Source organism: Pezoporus flaviventris, unplaced genomic scaffold (genome assembly GCF_033815535.1).
Source record: "Pezoporus flaviventris isolate CSIRO_AGI_PZ_B2104156 unplaced genomic scaffold, CSIRO_AGI_Pfla_v1 ptg000001l, whole genome shotgun sequence".
NCBI classification, from domain to species: domain Eukaryota; kingdom Metazoa; phylum Chordata; class Aves; order Psittaciformes; family Psittacidae; genus Pezoporus; species Pezoporus flaviventris.
Window position 1 is genome coordinate 37,378,271 of NW_026892549.1, and position 18,154 is coordinate 37,396,424.

At 37.9% G+C, this 18,154-nt stretch overlaps 1 protein-coding gene across 7 annotated transcripts in view; it reads right to left on the bottom strand.

Annotated features, from left to right (window-relative positions):
• LOC133268709 (sodium channel protein type 2 subunit alpha-like) overlaps positions 1 to 18,154 on the bottom strand; it is a 75,652-nt gene that overhangs the window by 29,942 nt on the left and 27,556 nt on the right. For all 7 annotated transcript variants that reach the window (XM_061452270.1, XM_061452251.1, XM_061452260.1 and 4 more), the window contains 6 exons: positions 15,399 to 15,746; positions 11,418 to 11,550; positions 7,477 to 7,715; positions 4,402 to 4,575; positions 2,801 to 3,157; positions 1,228 to 1,713 (listed from right to left, as the gene is read on the bottom strand). In XM_061452270.1, coding sequence (XP_061308254.1) covers positions 1,228 to 1,713; positions 2,801 to 3,157; positions 4,402 to 4,575; positions 7,477 to 7,715; positions 11,418 to 11,550; positions 15,399 to 15,746 — 1,737 coding nt within the window. The remainder of the gene's footprint in view (positions 1 to 1,227; positions 1,714 to 2,800; positions 3,158 to 4,401; positions 4,576 to 7,476; positions 7,716 to 11,417; positions 11,551 to 15,398; positions 15,747 to 18,154) is intronic.

Sequence of the window (18,154 nt, forward strand, 5' to 3'; positions counted from 1 at the left end):
GTTATGTGATGTAGCTTGCTGTTGCTGAGGAACACAGCATTATTTTGGGTAGCATGGTTTAGCGAGAGGTGTCCCTGCCCATGGCAGGGGGGTTGGAACTAGATGATCTTAAGGTCCGTCCCATCCCTAACTATTCTATGATTTGCAAATATGGCAGCTCTACAGCTGTGATAGAGTCATGAACACAGGGCTTCTTAATAGAAGAGCTTTCTTTATGGTAAACAAATCCTTTTGTATTAATGAGTTAATCACATAACATCATAGCTTCTCATCTAATTGAAAACATTTACCAATGGTCCTTATCCCTTAAACCTCACAGGTCCTACATTTCTAATGGCATTGAATATAATTATATTCTGCTATATGCATTTATTAGCTAAACCCTACATTAGCTAAATCTGATGCATTCATTAGATTGTCATTGATCATTATTCGAACATACAGAGTTTTCCTTGAGCACCATTACAACCTGTTCATGATCACTTCTGGTATTTGAGCCCCCTACATTTTGAGCCACATGGCTTCTGATTTTTAGACCAACTTCTTTCTCTTTGCACAATAATTACAGCATATGGCTTTCCAGTAAACTGTTTCCAGATGCATCTATATTACAAGATTATTCTGCTCTCCAGGATCTTTTGAGATGCTGCTTTACCATGACATTGCTTGGTATCTGGATTACTTCAATTCAGCCAGCCATAATCTATGAACCCAAAATCTGTAAGAATATTACTCACAAAACTTTTTAGATAACCCAGAATACATCACTGATTTATGATGTCTTAGCGTTCATTTTTAGAACTAATCTCTCTACATAATTTTTTTCTCCACTTACATTTCATTGAGTATGCAAAGATGTATATATTTAATTTTTCTTTAGCCTTCTACAATTCCATAAATCCTGATTCCGTAAATCCTGATCGCATTATAGGTACTACAGAAAGAATGCATTATAAAATGTGCGCTAGTCCTAAAAACCTCACAAAGTTGTTAAAGAAACAATCATATTTAAAGTTATACATCTGCCAAATGCTAATAAACAGAGTATTAAAAATGTAAACTCTAAGGATCCACTAGTGTACCATCAACAGGGTATTTTTTTTTACAATTATCATTACATTAAATACTAAAATATAAAATATATTTATATGGGATAAGACAGTTTTTAAACAATTCTAAACATATAAATACATAGCAGTGCAATTGTTAAGATTAAGAAAATCCTACCTGTTTGCTTTCTTCCATATCAGACTCACTGCTAAATTCTTCTGTATTTAAATTTTCAAAATCTGATTCTCCAACTGCAATGGGCACTGTCACAGTGAGACCTGGGTTGTTTATGAATGACATGTAATCATTTTCATCGATTACGCATTTTTCCACACTGCTGCCTGTTCCTACACCACTGGTGGTTCCATTCCCATCTTTAAGATAATTCATATCTTTGTTTATTTCAACAGCAGTATGATTGGAAATGCAGCTGCCTTTCTTGTTGTTTAGCTCTTCAAGTGCTTTGATTTCCTCTAAAGCTTTCTGCTTTCTAATGAAGGCTTTTTGGATGAACTCCTGTATCTTTTTTTTAACATAATCTATTCCCTTCTGTATCCTTGCCACAGCAATCTGGAGATTGTTCATTTCATTATCATCATCGGTAGCAGCAAGGTTGTCTGAACTAAATGAGCTCAGCAGCAAGGCCAGAAATAGGTTCAATACCTAAAAGATGAGAAAATACAGCTGTAGAGTAAATACACACATGTAAGAAGTGGTGGACTAAGCAGTGCCAAGTTAACAGTTGGACTTAATGATTTTAAATATCTTTTCTAATTTAAATAATTCTATGATTCTAAAAGAATAGTAGAGCAGGTTACTGATCATAAGTAAGTGTCTGGGGCTCTGCTGCACGTTTCTGCTGATATAATATCAAGATTGCAAGGTCATGTAGATAACTAGGATAAGAATATTTTGAATTCTGTTTTATAAAAAATTAAATTGTGTTAAAATGTATCACTAAAGGAAAATCATTTTGACAGGTAATGAAATACAGTTTTCAGGCATATCAGAATTAACTGCAGGGATTAACAGTAAATGACACTTTAAAGTGTAAATGGCGCATTCCAGTTACAATCCTGATTTCTAAGAAGTTCTCACCAATTCAATACTTACTAATTGAACCTTAGGCGTTTTAACTTGTTGGCTTGAATTAAAATTTTTCTATAAAGGTTTCTTCTATCATTTTGAGTTAGAAGCTTTCAAACATATTTTTAGTATAGACATCCAGTCACTCTGTATTTTGCTTTCTTTTTTTTATACCTAAACAGGCCCAAAAGTTCAGTACTTACATTCAAGAGATTCTATATAAGAACAGATATATTATACTTTATTAAGTCAGAAGTATTAGTGCTGGAATCAGCTTTCATGGGTGTAAGAAAGATTTTTTTCCTCTGAGCATGCAGCTGCCCAAAAGCTGATGCAGCATAAGCTTTATTATTTCAAGAGCAGTTAGGAAGACGTTTGGATTTAAACAGCACCTCTAAAATAGCTGCAGCACTCCAATGTTAGGTTGTTTGATTTGACATTTTGGTATATTCCTAAACTCTTGAACCCATAGTGAGAGTACTCCAGTGTATGAAAATGAGTAAAAAGGGGGAAAACAAAATCATCTTATGTTTTTATCCAAAATCTAGCACATTCAGATTTATTTTTTAATTATAAACAGAATTATGACATTCTCATTGCCTAGTTGTATAACTTATGTGCAGTTTTGCATTAGAGTTAACGCTAAAAAGCATTCATCACGTACCACAAGGTTTCCAATCACCATGACCAGCATGAAAACAATAAGGCACATGGTTTGGCCTGCAACCTCCATGCAGTCCCACATTGTTTCTATCCATTCTCCACACAGCACTCGGAATACAATCAGGAAAGAGTGGAAAAAGTCGTGCATGTGCCAGCGTGGAAGTTCACAGTCACTGGAGATCTTGCAGACACATTCCTTGTAGCTTTTCCCAAACAGCTGCATCCCAACCACAGCGAAAATGAACACAATGATGGCCAGCACCAGGGTCAGGTTCCCCAGAGCCCCCACTGAGTTGCCAATAATCTTAATCAGCATATTCAGAGTTGGCCAAGATTTTGCCAATTTGAAAACTCGCAACTGAAAAACAAAACCGCACAGGAATAAATAGTGTTAGCCATGAAACAGAAGCTAGGTTCAAGTGGTTCAGCAGATTAATTTGTTCTTCAGTAGGAGAGCCTTATTATTTTAAGAGAAAGGAGGGAGAATGGAGTATTTGCCTAAACTGTTGTCTTCAGCATTTCATCTTAGTGATGTACATAGGAAAAAAAAAAAACAACTAATTTGTACCACATTTGATTTTAAGATTTCTAAACACCCACTTACAGACGATGACTGAACAATTCTTAAAGACATTTTAGAAGTTTTACTCTTTTCATCACCTTCACTACACCCTCTTTTCTGGTTTGGTTCCATGTTTCCCTCAGTGCTACATAAGGTCTTCCAGGCTTAGAGAACAATTTTTTTAAGCAGCAATTTTGTGCTGGTATTGTGATGCTCATTCAAATCATAAACATTAACTTAAAAATAATATTCAGTAACCAAACTGTGGTATATCAAGTTGGGTACCATTTCAACTGGTCCTAATAAACTAAGTCACAAGCTAAGCCACTACTTTCTGCTCTCTATATTAAGAATTAACCTAGTTTTTCAAGTAATGTGATAAGTATTAGTAATATAGACGTCTAAATCATGAATGCTGTGCCTCCAGTAAACATACCTATAAATTAGCTTCTGTATGATGCTAACTGCTATAAAAAGATACTTCTAGTAGAAGCTCAATATTTCAATTCAAGCGTCGTGCTTAAGTCTGACTTTACTCATATTGACTCTGTTACATGCAATGGACTTACTAAGTGTTTATTCTCGGCCCCCATTGAAATAAATGTGAAGAGAGGATCTGCTTAGGGGCTTTATGTGTAACAAACAGTAATGTTCACAATGAAAAGACTAAAAGTGTTATGATTCTTTACACTGGTGTAAGTATGTATATTTTCAGAGATATTCAGCTTGGATGAATCTTGATGAAATCAGTGTAATAAAGATTTACAGAATTCTCAAACAGGTAGCATTTATCCTTATGCTGGCAAAGGATATCAATAGGATAATTTAATACCAAAACATATCAAAGGACATCAACTGACAAACACCTTAAAGTTGTACTTACCAAAAATGGCTTGCAAATTAGGTATATATGAAAAATAGTGTGAGCCATATAAGTATATACCTTTATAATGCTGGCAATTGTTACAGAAATCAGCACTTTTGTTTCTTTTTTTTTTAAAGACAATAGCATGCATGTATTTAATTATCAAGGTATTTACCAATCTGAATGACCGAAGAACAGATAATCCTTCAACATTTGCAAGACCAAGCTCCATTAAACTAAGGCTAACGATAATACCATCAAAAATATTCCAGCCTTCTTGGAAATAATAATAAGGGTCCATGGCAATTATCTTTAGTACCATTTCAGCTGTGAATATCCCAGTGAATACCTAAAATAAAATGTAATTAATTAGTTGAGTTGTTATGAGAAATTTATATACCTGAGTGAATATTTCTAATAAAGCTTGAGTTGTTATACCTGTCACTTTTACCTGTCACTATAAAAAACAGCTGACTGCTATCTCCAAATGCCATTGAAGTATTTCTAAACACTGAAATCTGATCATTAAAAACAAATTACTAAATCAGGATAGCTAAAGGAAGGCAGAGATTTCATAAACCTATAAAAAGCTCTTCACCAGTCAGCAGCTCAGCTCTGGTTCATATTTGACTGATATTGCTGGACTGTCCATCCAGAAGACGATGTGTTATGATCCAGTGTTTTCAGTTCTGTTTCTAGAGAACAGTCCCAGTAAAGCAGAAGACTCAACAGTATTTTTTTGTTTGCTCACAGTCTAAGCAGAAGTGGTTTAGAAACTCTCTAAAGTTCGATGCTTGAAGGACAGACTCTCTAAGTTCTGTATTTTAGGTCAGAGTTAAAAAGTATAAGTGGAATAGATGGGAAGTTGGAGTTTCCTGCACAGCTTTTTGTAAGGACATTGAGGTTTCACACACAGCTACTCTTCTGTGTGACAATTATTTTCTTTTGGGAAAAAGAGCTTCAAGGTGATAATGTTTGAAATATCAAAGTACCAAACGTGAATTATCAATGCTACTTAGAATTTTAACGTCCAGAATTTAATCCATTTAAATTTCTTGCAATGACTATTGACCAGTGTTTTCTGCAACACAAAAAGAAGTTTTGGAGCATAATGCAAAACCACTAAAAACATGTCAATACTCTGCACAGTACTCAAAGGATATCCTAGATGATCCAAAAGCCTACTGAAGTGCACCAACATACTCTGTCATTGCCTTGTGACAGTTCTTTACCCAGCTTATCCTCAGTCTTCCTACAGTGAGTTTTTAGAAGCAGAGCTGACTTTTTACAGCACTATATAACTACACTCATGACTTCCTTTTAATTTAAGATTAGGAGGTGGATATAATGTTGTGGAAACATTCACCATTGTCAAAGTGTAAAAGTTTATATTTTTGAGAAAACAGAAGTACAGCAGGAAACACTTCACTATTAAATTGAGATATGAGAGATGTTACCATATATTCAGAAGCATGTAACAGATATTGCTATGTTTGGTAAAGAGAATGCAACAAAGAAGATTATTCTTGACAAAACTGTAATATTTTACAAAAGAAAAAAATGGGGAAAAGGCAAAGAAAACCATTTTATTTTAAAATAGTGACTTCACAAAATAACCCATTACATCCATAAACTACTTTTTCTTGAGCATAACTGCAACCCCAAATACATAAATATACATTTTAACAGAAGTAAACTCAAGTTTTCTTATAATTACTTAGGACTTTTGAATAATGAATGGCTTTTAGTATTATGAAAATGAATCATTGTTTTTAGAACTATTTATTTTCATTAAAATCCTGCAGAAAAGGCAGTCGTATTTGTCATATTTAATTTATCCTCAAACAGACCGTGATGTCACAAGCAAAGAGTAGATTAACATATTTTGAATGGAAATCACAAAATCAAGGTTAATAGGTTAGTACAGTGAGGAACAGAGAATTTAATTGAAACCAGCAGGAATAGTATTCACTGCATATATATAATAATCATAATTAAATATACTGGTTTGTTACAAAGGTAGTTAAAAATATGACTGCTTCTAGTTTAGAGTAGAAGAAATAAGCATGAGATGGGAAAAGGCAGACAGCATTGGAAGTGTAAATGTTTGGAGAGAATTACTTCTAAAAATATGGCAGAGCCACATTTTAAAATACAATATTCTGTAATCTGTGATGAATATAAGACTATCCCAGTAATTAGATCTTTGTTCAGGAGAAAGAAAACCATAATGCACACAAGAACACATAGGTAGTAAGTGCAATTTTAGTTCTATTTTTTAAAAAAGTCAGGATATAATACCGTAGATATAAGGAAAGTGTTTAGACTTTAGAGCATACTCCAACCGAGAAATCTATTGCTCTATTTAAACATTAGCAAATTTAAAAAAAAACTAATAATTTTGATTGATTAGTTCAGAGAACTTGGTTGGTTTTGGTTTTCAGGACTGCATGCTGTGTCAGTCAGTCCAGACCTCTCCTGTGTAAACTATTGGTACTTATGCGTGCTGGCAAAAGATTAAAAATGTGAGTCTTCTTCTAAAACAGTCGCAAGATTCTGTCTTCTGCTTCCGGAACATTAGAAGCAAATAGAGAGAAACAGACAAAGATATTTGAGGGTTATGCCACACTTAGGTATCTGCTCAGAAACAGAATTACATGTAACCCTAAATCTCTGGATCAGCTTAAAATCAGGAAAGGTATAACTAATAAAGTTTCAGATACAAGGTGCTTTTTGTTAGAGAATAAATAATAATCTTCCAGTTTATTAAGTACTTTTTATTTACCTAAAAAGGCAAGGACTGTGGTAACAAGAAATGTACTTCCCTTTCTTGGAAAAGTAGTGTAACTGAAAATATATCAAAGAGAAATTCTGCCATCTGAATATTTCACTGCATTCTTACAGAAGAAAAATATTTTCTGTGATGAAATATCAGTACTTTGCTAAAAATTAGATAATCTACCATAACATTTTAAAGAAAAAGCCCAAGGTAGACCTCAAGAAATCTGACAAGCCAGTGAAGACTGCACTTCTAGACAGGTTTGGTTATACCATTATAGTAAGTACAAAATAGATTAATGAAATTTAAAGGCTCCAGAAAAAATCACTTTATCTATGAAAATCACATATACAGTTTCTAAACTGATTATACAAAAAATCTGGAACAAATTTAAAACAATTGCAATGCATTTATGCATTTCTTCTTTTAGAAAAGGTACTTTTAACAAGTAATGTATAACAAACCACTTACCAGGTTCCCCACAGAAAGGACACTGCTAAACTGTTCTGTCATTGGGTAATGTTCCATGGCCATAAACAATGTGTTTAAAACAATGCAAATAGTTATAGCAAGATCAACAAATGGATCCATCACAATTAAATTGACTAGATGTTTCACTTTTAACCATGGATTCCAGCAATCCCAGATCAAGAAAGTGTTTGCAAATCTGTACCAGCATGGTGGGCATTTCTGTCTGGATTCTTCAAGCTCTGAAAAAAAAAAAAAAAAAAAATAGAAAAACGTTAACAAATAATGAATATCCCAATTACATCCTCTGAAAGTTCTTCTTTTAAATATGTACAAAGATTAAATCATTCAAAGAAACACCTCACATTAACGTGTTATTTCCTTCACCTACGTTTAGCCGTCTTAAAGTTGAGTATCTAATTTATTTAAGCTTCTCTACAATCAGTAGACAGTGAAATTATCTCTAAAGAGTGAATCACCTCAGATATCTATGTAAAGAGAGAAGTGTGTTTGTCTCTTTCCCATGCAAGTAGGGAGAGTCTAGACATTTAAAGTCAGTTGACTTGCTTACAGCAGATGTTTTTTGGATATTAAAAGTTAACATGACTCCCCCATCAGTTGTAAAAGCTTCATAAAATATGAAATTTTTGTGTTAAATATGTAACATGCATACATATTTTGATTTGAGCTACTAAAAGCATTCTATTTGCTACTACACTGATCCAGTACAGTATCATAAAGATCACAGAATCACAGAATCCCAAGGGTTGGAAGGGACCTCAAAAGATCATCTAGTCCAACCCCCCTGCAAGAGCAGGGTAACCTACAGTACATCACACAGGAACTTGTCCAGGCGGCCCTTGAATATCTCCAATGTAGGAGACTCCACAACCCCCCTGGGCAACCTGTTCCAGTGCTCTGTCACTCTCACAGTAAAGAAATTTTTCCTGATGTTCACATGGAACCTCCTATGCTCCAGTTTACACCCATTGCCCCTTGTCCTATCACTGGACATCACTGAAAAAAACCTAGCTCCATCGTCCTGACACTCACCCTTTACATATTTGTAAACATTGATGAGGTCACCTCTCAGTCTCCTCCAAGCTAAAGAGACCCAGCTCCCTCAGCCTCTCCTCATAAGGGAGATGTTCCATTCCCTTAATCATCTTAGTTGCCCTGCGCTGGACTCTCTCCAGCAGGTCCCTGTCCTTCTTGAACTGAGGGGCCCAGAACTGGACACAATAATCCAGATGCGGCCTCACCAAGGCAGAGTAGAGGGGGAGGAGAACCTCTCTTGACCTACTAACCACACCCTTTCTAATGCACCCTAGGATGCCATTGGCCTTCTTGGCCACAAGGGCACATTGCTGGCTCATGGTCATCCTCCTATCCACCAGGACCCCCAGGTCCCTTTCCCCTTCACTACTGTCCAGCAGGTCAACCCCCAACCTGTACTGGTACATGGGGTTGTTCTTCCCCAGATGCAAGACTCTACACTTGCCCTTGTTGAATTTCATCAAGTTTCTCCCCACCCAACTCTCCAGCCTGTCCAGGTATCGCTGAATGGCAACACAGCCCTCTGGTGTGTCAGCCACTCCTCCCAGTTTAGTATCATCAGCAAACTTGCTGAGGGTACACTCAGTTCCCTCATCCAGGTCGTTGATGAAAATATTAAACAGCACTGGTCCCAGCACCGACCCCTGAGGGACTCCGCTAGTCACAGACCTCCAGCTAGATTCTGCCCCATTAACCACAACTCTCTGACTTCTTCCTTTCAACCAGTTCTTGATCCACCTCACTACCTGATCATCAAGCCCACACTTCCTTAGCTTATCTATGAGGATGCTGTGGGAGACACTACCAAATGCCTTACTGAAATCAAGAAAAACCACACCTACTGCTCTACCATCATCCAGCCACGTAGTTACTTCCTCATAGAAGGCTATAAGGTTGGTCAAACATAAATGCTAAATGATTTGGTGTGCATACCTATCACTGATTATTTGAATCAATATTTTTAATCTACAGAGTGACTGTTTTCTTATTTTAAAAATTATCACTTGACTTGTGATAGATAGACAGATGCAGTGTCTATCCATTGAGAAACAGAACAATGTTAATATTAGCAGAACGACTTTGCCCTCAATTAGAATCTTTACAAACTGTTTTCTTCCATTTCACTGTCAATATTGTCAAGGTTACAGAGGAAAAGTAACTTCTACTGAGTTAATAATAGAAAGGATGGATCTCTAATGTGATGGGATGTTTGAGGGCAGCCCAGAAAGAAGACTGATATTTGCTTAAGTGAGAAATACTTAAAACTATGAAATACATGAGAAATGGACACAACTGTTTTGATAAAATGTCTGCATAGTGGCATTAACCCAAATCTGAAATTTGTCAGTTTTCAGACATCGCTTAGAGCACAGGAAGTCTCCATCATCATGACACTTCTATCAGATTTTGCTAAAATGCCAAACATAGAATCATAGAATAGTTAGGGTGAGAAAGGAACTAGATCATCTAGTTCCAACCCCACTGCCATGGGCAAGGAGACCTCACACTAGACTATGTCGCCCAAGGCCCTGTCCAACCTGGCCTTAAAAACATGCTTAATTAGAGTATTTGCTAGTAAGGATTTATTGCTAAGTTCTACACTTTGAGGACCAGTGGACTGCTTCTAATATTGTCCTGTATGGGTGGAATTACAGGAAGTTAGAAAGTCACTTGCCACAGATCTCAAATTCATTGAAATTAGCAAGCTCTCCCCTCACATCTGACTGTAGCCTCCAGACACAAAAGGGTATTGTCAGTAGAGAGAGTCTTCTATAATATTAACATGTTTTTTTCTGGCCGGAATAATGAAAGGACAAAGTATTCAACTGGAACAAGAGTGTAGCACCCTCTAAGGAGATACCCTACCTACCTGAGAGGAGAGCTAAGAATTGTACACCAAGAATCAAGAGGTACCAACACTTCCTGCTTGCACTAAAGTAAGAATATATACTCAGATATACTCAGAAAGGCACATGTTTGTGAGAATACTTTTAGAAGAAAATAGGCAAAATAAACCTTATATTTCTGACTACAATTGTTTGGTATCTATTTATCTGAGAGCAAATGGCTTCAGAACCCCCTTTAAAAAAGTCTATTTCAATTCTGGCTTAATCTTCAGGACACTGTAAATTTTATTGGTAATTTCTTGCCCTTTTAGAATATGTGTTGTAGGACATCCTCAGGGTTTGTGTGACTCCAGCAGCTGTCACACTGTGGCAGTATCCAGTAGATACATCCATCCTTTAAGTTTATAAAAGGCATATGTTTGAAGCGTGAGTGCACTCAGTTTCCATTAAGTAAGCAAAACAATTCTTACAATGCAAGCTTTTTTGTATACTAAATATTTTTTTAATCTTTGATATACTTACCTATGAAAGTTTAAGCAATGCTTGAGGAAGGCAGTTCATGTGCATTGCCATGGGCTAATTAGAGTTGACTGTTTTCTTTAAAACTCTCTTTTTCATTCCAATTTCCTATTGTCTATCCTTAGATATTAAATCTAAAGAAAATATCTGTTCTAGGACATCACTGCCTTTATCACAGCAATTTCTGTGTATCTTAATTGATTTTTTCTGTTGATATCTTATAGGAAGAAAATCCCTGTATTCTCTGTTTGGGGATCTGTCAATCCCCTTACTGTAATTATTTTGGGTCTGTTTATCCATTAAATAGCATAATAATTTGGAACGTGCCACAAAAAAATAAATGAGTAAGCATTCAGAATGTGTGAATGGTCTTAGAAATGCTCAAAAGCCTTGTATATCTGATGTACAGTGATTTCACTTGTCCAGTTTCACATTTAAAAAGGAAATTATATAAATAATTGCTCTGTACATATGGTTAGCTGAAATTACTGAATTGCCTGTCAGATAAAACGCATCAAATACCTTCCATTGTATTTGTAAGTATGCTGGCTATACTCATTGCTCTTTGTCTTGCAGCAGAATCTTCTAGCATTTCCATGGAAATTTGATAAGAACTCAGTCTTCTTTTTCTTATCTCTGTTTCTGTAGTGGTGCCCTGTAAATGAAATACTGAGGAATTAAAACATCCTTTCAACAAAAATTAACAATATTTACTGTGTAAGTATAGTAATAAATACAGTAATAAATAATAAATAATAAAAATCAAGTTTGTGCAGCACATTATACTTTCTTGCATACTGCATTTTTCTGTTCATGTAGGAATTACTTTGTTCTTTCTTGAGGAGCTCAGTGGGAATTTTGTACAGTTCTGCAAATGATCAACTGAGGGACAACATACCAAGGCAATGTTGGACCAAAGGTGATTCTTATTTAAATCATAGAATCATAGAATGGTTTGTGTTGGAAGGGATCTTAAAGATCACCTAGTTCCAACACTCCTGTCATGGGCAGGGACACATTCCACTAGACCAGGTTTCATGAGTGAAAACTTTGCTAGGTATCTTTTTGCTAATGATGATTATTCTTTTCAGAAAAACATATCAAAATTGGAACCTGTCACCTTAATTTCCAGCAGCCAGACATATTAAATAAAGCACAAGCACAGAAAGAAGTGAACCATTATTTAAGAAAGTAATTCGCCTACAAGAAACATGAATATAATTCTAGGCATTTATCTCTTTAATACTATGCACTGCTTTCCTACCCTGATAAGTGTGCTTGGAATGTTTTTTAGGAGAAAAAAAAAAAGAAAACCACATCTTATTCAATAATTCTTCTTCCTAATTCTCACCACTGCAGTGTTCATACAGAATTTGTTCTTGCAATAGATCTGCAAGTCCTGTCTGTTTTGTATGGCTTCTAATTATCTTTTCAAAGCAATAACGCCTGATTCTGATTGTGATGTGTCTAATGTGTCACTACTCTGTGGCATGTATCACAGTATCACAGTATGCTAGAGATTGGAAGGGACCTCAAAAGATCATCTAGTCCAATCCCCCTGCCGGAGCAGGAACACCTAGATAATATTACACAGGAATGTGTCCAGGCGAGTTTTGAATGTCTCCAGGGAAGGAGACTCCACAACCTCCCTGGGCAGCCTGTTCCAGTGTTCCGTCACCCTCATTGAGAAGAAGTTTCTTCTCAAGTTTAAGTGGAACCTCTTGTGTTCCAGTTTGTACCCATTACCCCTTGTCCTATCATTGTTTGCCACTGAGTAGAGCCTGGCTACATTCTTGTGACACTCCCCCTTTATATATATATATATATATATATATATATATATATATATATACACTAATAAGGTCACCCCTCAGTCTCCTCTTCTCTAAACTATAGAGACCCAGCTCCCTCAGTCTTTCCTCATAAGGGAGATGCTCCACTCCCTTAATCATCTTTGTTGCCCTGCGCTGGACTCTCTCCAGCAGGTCCCTGTGCTTCTTGAACTGAGGGGCCCAGAACTGGACACAATATTCCAGATGGGGTCTCACCAGGGCAGAGTAGAGGGGAAGGAGGACCTCTCTCGACCTACTAACCACCTCCCTTCTAATACACCCCAGGATGCCATTGGCCTTCTTGGCTACAAGGGCAGTGTTGGCTCATGGTCATCCTGTCATCCACTAGGACCCCCAGGTCCCTCTCCCCTACACTGCTCTCTAACAGGTCGTTCCCCAACCTATACTGGAACCTCGGGTTGTTCCTGCCCAGATGCAGGACTCTACACTTTCCCTTGTTATATTTCATCAGGTTATTCCCTGCCCAACTCTCCAGCCTGTCCAGGTCTCGCTGGATGGCAGCACAGCCTTCTGGTGTGTCAGCCACTCCTCCCAGCTTAGTGTCATCAGCAAACCTGCTGATAGTACACTCAATTCCCTCATCTAAATCGTTGATGAATATATTAAATAATACTGGTCCCAGTACTGACCCTTGAGGCACTCCACTAGTTACAGGCCTCCAACTAGACTCCGCCCCATAGACTACAACTCTCTGGCTTCTCTCCTTCAGCCAGTTCGCAGTCCACCTCGCTACCTGATCATCCAGACCACACTTCCTCAATTTAGCTGTGAGGATGCTGTGGGGGACTGTGTCAAATGCTTTGCTGAAGTCAAGGTAGACCACATCCACCGCTCTGCCATCATCCATCCACCGTGTTACTTCCTCATAAAAGGCTAAGAGATTGGTCAAGCGTGATTTCCCCTTGGTGAAGCCATGTTGACTGCCCCTCATAACCCTCTTATCCTTGATATGCCTTAAGATGGCACCAAGGATAAGGTGTTCCATCACTTTCCCAGGGATGGAGGTGAGGCTGACCGGCCTATAGTTACCCGGGTCCTCCTTCTTGCCCTTTTTGAAGACTGGAGTGACACTTGCTTTCCTCCAGTCCTCAGGCACCTCTCCCGTTTCCCAAGACTTGGTAAAGATGATGGAGAGCGGTCTAGCAATGACTTCCACCAGTTCCCTCAGCACCCACGGGTGCATCCCATCTGAACCCATGGATTTATGGATGTCCAGATTGCTCAACTGGTCTCTAACCCATTCCTCATTGACTAAGGCAAACTGCTCCATTGACCTGACTTCATCTAAGGTCTCCGGGGTACAGGGCTCTTCAGGACTGCCTGCAGCAGGGTAGACAGAGACAAAGAAGGCATTCAGTAACTCTGCCATCTCTGTATCTTCTGTCACCAGGGCACCCATCCCATGTAGCTGTCTTTGTTTTGGTTTTCTTCTGCAGTGTGGCCTAGGGATCTAAACACACGAGTAGGATTAAAAAGTTCCTAAATCTTCGTGCTTGCTCTACCACCAAGTCTGTGATTCATGGAAACCACACGCTCTTTTTGTCATTACTCTGTTCCTACCCAGAAAAAGAATAAAAAAGCCTACAGAACTCATAAGGGATTTCAAGGTTATCTTAGTGTGAAGATGAAAAAACATTTTCAAGCATTCACTAGTGCTATTTTTTTAGTGAAGACTCTTGAGTTAAATGGCTAATTTCAAGTGAAAGTATTTCTGAAATAGAAATATATGCTCATAACCTCTGCGGTGATCTGACTAAATTTCTGGTATGAAGGTCTGTATCAAGATAGAGGAGAAACAAAAAAGTAAAAAGAAATGTGTAATAGAAGTAGTGAAATCTCAATACTTATTTATGATAAAAATATTTTCCAGGGTAATTACAGTGGTATAGCTACCAAAATGCCATAGTGAATCCATACTAAAATACTATCAATGAAAAGCTTTGTTTTTTTGAAAGCTTGAAAGAACATCTTAGCTTACAGCAGTCTGAAACTGGGACTGAAATGTAAAGTAATTGCAAAGATACATAGAGATTATATGTATTTTTCTCATGAAAGTTATGAGAAGAATTTCTTCAAGATAAATTCAGTAAGGAGTATTTCTACAAATTGCCATGGGAGTAGTAACTGCATCCTGCTTAATTTTGCAGGTGTTTCCCTATGCATATTTCCATTTTATATACTTAGTAATATATCAAATGTCTGCCTTTGTTGATGAGGTGAAACTATATAGAAATTGTCAAATTCAATTTACGGGGTTGTCCTGGGTTCAGCAGTAGCAGTCATTTTTCTCCTCCTTGGGTAACAATATTTCAGGGCAGGAAAGGCTGTATAGAGTCCCCAGCAGCAAGCTGCAGAAACTGCTTAAGGGGACAGTGAATTATTTTAAGCCTGGTGGGCCCATGGCACTTCAGGCCATCAGTTTTTCTTTGTACGTACAGATCTCTTGCTGAAAGCAGGGAGAATACGACACTTTACTGAAGCTCAGACATAGCAGGTTGAGGACTTTTTTTCTTTACACTCTGTTGTTTAGAAACCATTGCAAATTATTTCTCACAGCTGTAAGAAATGATGAGGCATGCAGAGGTGTGCAGTAAGAGAAAAAAACATGCCTGAACAAAACTGTAATAATTACTGATTTACTTCTAATTACCTCTGGTACAAGCTGACCAGCAGGTGAAGTTAAAGGTGAAGGTCCTCCAACTAAGGAAACTACTCCATTGCAATCCACAGTGCTGTGCATCTTCCCATTTACTGGAAGGGCTGGTACCATTCTAGATGACACACTGGCTTGACTAATGTTACTGTTGCGTCGTTCTCCATGTCGATTTGGAACAAAGAGTGAATCTCTTCTGCTCTCATTGTCTTCAAGAGTGCTGTGCTCATCATCAGCAAAGTCATTTTCTGATCCTACATCCTTTGCATGACCTCTGAAACTGAAAATGCTTGTTTTGCTGTTGCGCCTTGGAGAAAAGAGGGAGCCTCGAATGCTTAGCAAAGACTGTAAAAGATTAAAAACAAAACAAACCAGCATTAGAACTGAAGTTCTAAGCTTGTGACTTTTCAAGGAAAAGTTACAGTGCTGGAGGAAGAATAGTCACTTTTTTCTTCAATAGTATCAGTGTGTCCATTAGGGCAATGTGCTTATTAGGGGAACTAAAGTGGAGGTGAAAAATTCTTTTTAAGGAATGAGGAAAAGTTGTGCAGGAGACATAAGTAAGGTTGGACAGTTTTGAGCAAAAGCTGCAAGCTGAATTGGTATGGATCCATGACTGCTGGAGACAGTTCTCAACACCCCTGTCAAGGCTTTGCAGGTATTTGTCTTTTATTGCTTCTATTAGAGGACAGAACTGAAAATCTTTAGTTTTTTTCCCTTCCTCATCGCCTGGATTCCCCTGGGTAACAACTGCTAATGCTCACTGATCATCGCTTTCTAGTTTATTTGCTAGACACAGAGGTGTTCTTAAGTTTGGTATTAAATTCAGTCTAAGTTCATGTAACGAATTTGTCTCCCCCCTTCACAATAGGCTCAATAACATGGGAACAACATATGCAGTACTGTAAAACCAGAAAACAGAGGCAACAGCTTGGGGAAGCTCTGGAGGCAGAGTGTGAACATGACTAGTAGTACTGTTGGGTATAGCACTCTGGGGGCTGTGCCCACTGGCACACCTATCAGAAGGTACCACTTGGCCATCAGGCAGCTCAATGCAAGCATTCACCAGGGACATAGTTACATAAAGATCCTCTTACAAATGTGAAAAATAAATCAGTGGTTGTTGGTAATTCATCTTTTAATTACAGTAGAAACTGGTTAATGGAATGTTCTTCTCCCCTGCTACACATTTTATTAACAGCATTCATTAATAAATAAAATGAGTACTAATTGTGGGAAAGAGAAACCTTGCATTAAGCTTTCTTCAGTTCTGCATTTGTACAAATGTTCACATCTTAGTACATCAAAAACCTGGTTTCAGAGACTCTCAATTTTTCACTAGTTTTGCAGGTGGAAAGTGCTTGTATGTAATAGCAGTGTTTTTTATCCCAAGATAATTAAAGTGAAAGCAAAAGCTGCATTATAATATATAAGCCTATATTAATACTGTGAAAACCAACCACTGAATACACATATATACAGATCCATATGTATCTTGGGATGTACATACTCAGATTTATATGTACACACACATAATGTGTGTGCTAAACTGCTAGTACTGCCTGTTATAAAGGCGGGCGGGTGTTCACCATTATGAGATGTATTTTTTCTGCTTTTACAGCTAATAATTTGGGATGAAATTTTGTATGCTGTCTGTCAGCCTCAGGCTGAGTTACTTGAAGAATATCAGCCAAATGGTTTTGCTAACCCATTTATGTAAACTTGGCTGAAGAAAAAGTGCTCTTTTGCTTATGCTGAAAGATAATTTTATCCAAAAAGAAGCTCCAGCTGCTAGAGAGCATGACACTGAAGTCTGACAAAGTGGTAAACTAATTACTGCACCCTTTGTAAATTTCTTTGCAAATGTATTTGGTCAACCTACAGTCCTTTGAAAAACCACGTGCTCGCCAGGTTTCATCTGACTATCACTGCTACCTTTGCTTTTTTAGAGAATGTTTCCATGGCTGCTATGTATGCTTGTAGCCCAATCTTTCAAATATGCATTATCATGCTCTGAGCACAGCTAAATGGATTAGGCCCCTCAGGGATCTGGGAGGAGTACTGCTCTGCAAGTCCCTGCTGGATTGAGATAAAGGAGATAAACCAGAATGGCTGCAATTCCAACACATATAGAGGCAGAAACACACGTGTCTACATGCTTCTGGAAAGTATTGTCTGAAAGGGAAGCTTGGCTCTTCTTGAAGTCTGCATCATTCATTTGCATGTGGAATATTGTGTCAAAGGACAAAACCTCTACAGGGGCCAAGTGAGCAGATCATCTCCACTTACCATTCTACCACACTGTTTCACAATCTGCCACCCTGTTTCCCAAGGGAGCTCACTGCAGCGTTGTGGTGGTGCATCCCCCCTGCCCCCTCCCCTGGATCTCTCAAGAATTCCTGGTAGGCCCTAGCTTTTGCACAGGCACAAGGAGTTGGACAGCTGGGTGCTCCCTGGCCATAGCATGAACAATAATTGCCTAGCAAAGGTGGGAAGAGGCACACAGCTATCAGGATGGTTGGATACTCCCTGATTGCATCAGTTCTTTTGGGATGATAAATCATTCCCTGACAACCCGAAACAACCAACACAGAATTGAGGCCAGGATGAAAATTTACTAATGAATAAAGCCAATCACCTTATGACCCTATAAATAATGGTCTCAAGAGAGCTCTCCTGAACTGCAGTGGGCTGTGACCGGTATCTCCCTCTGCATGGGATGCCCCTCAGAGCCTGTAAACTCTCAATATGAA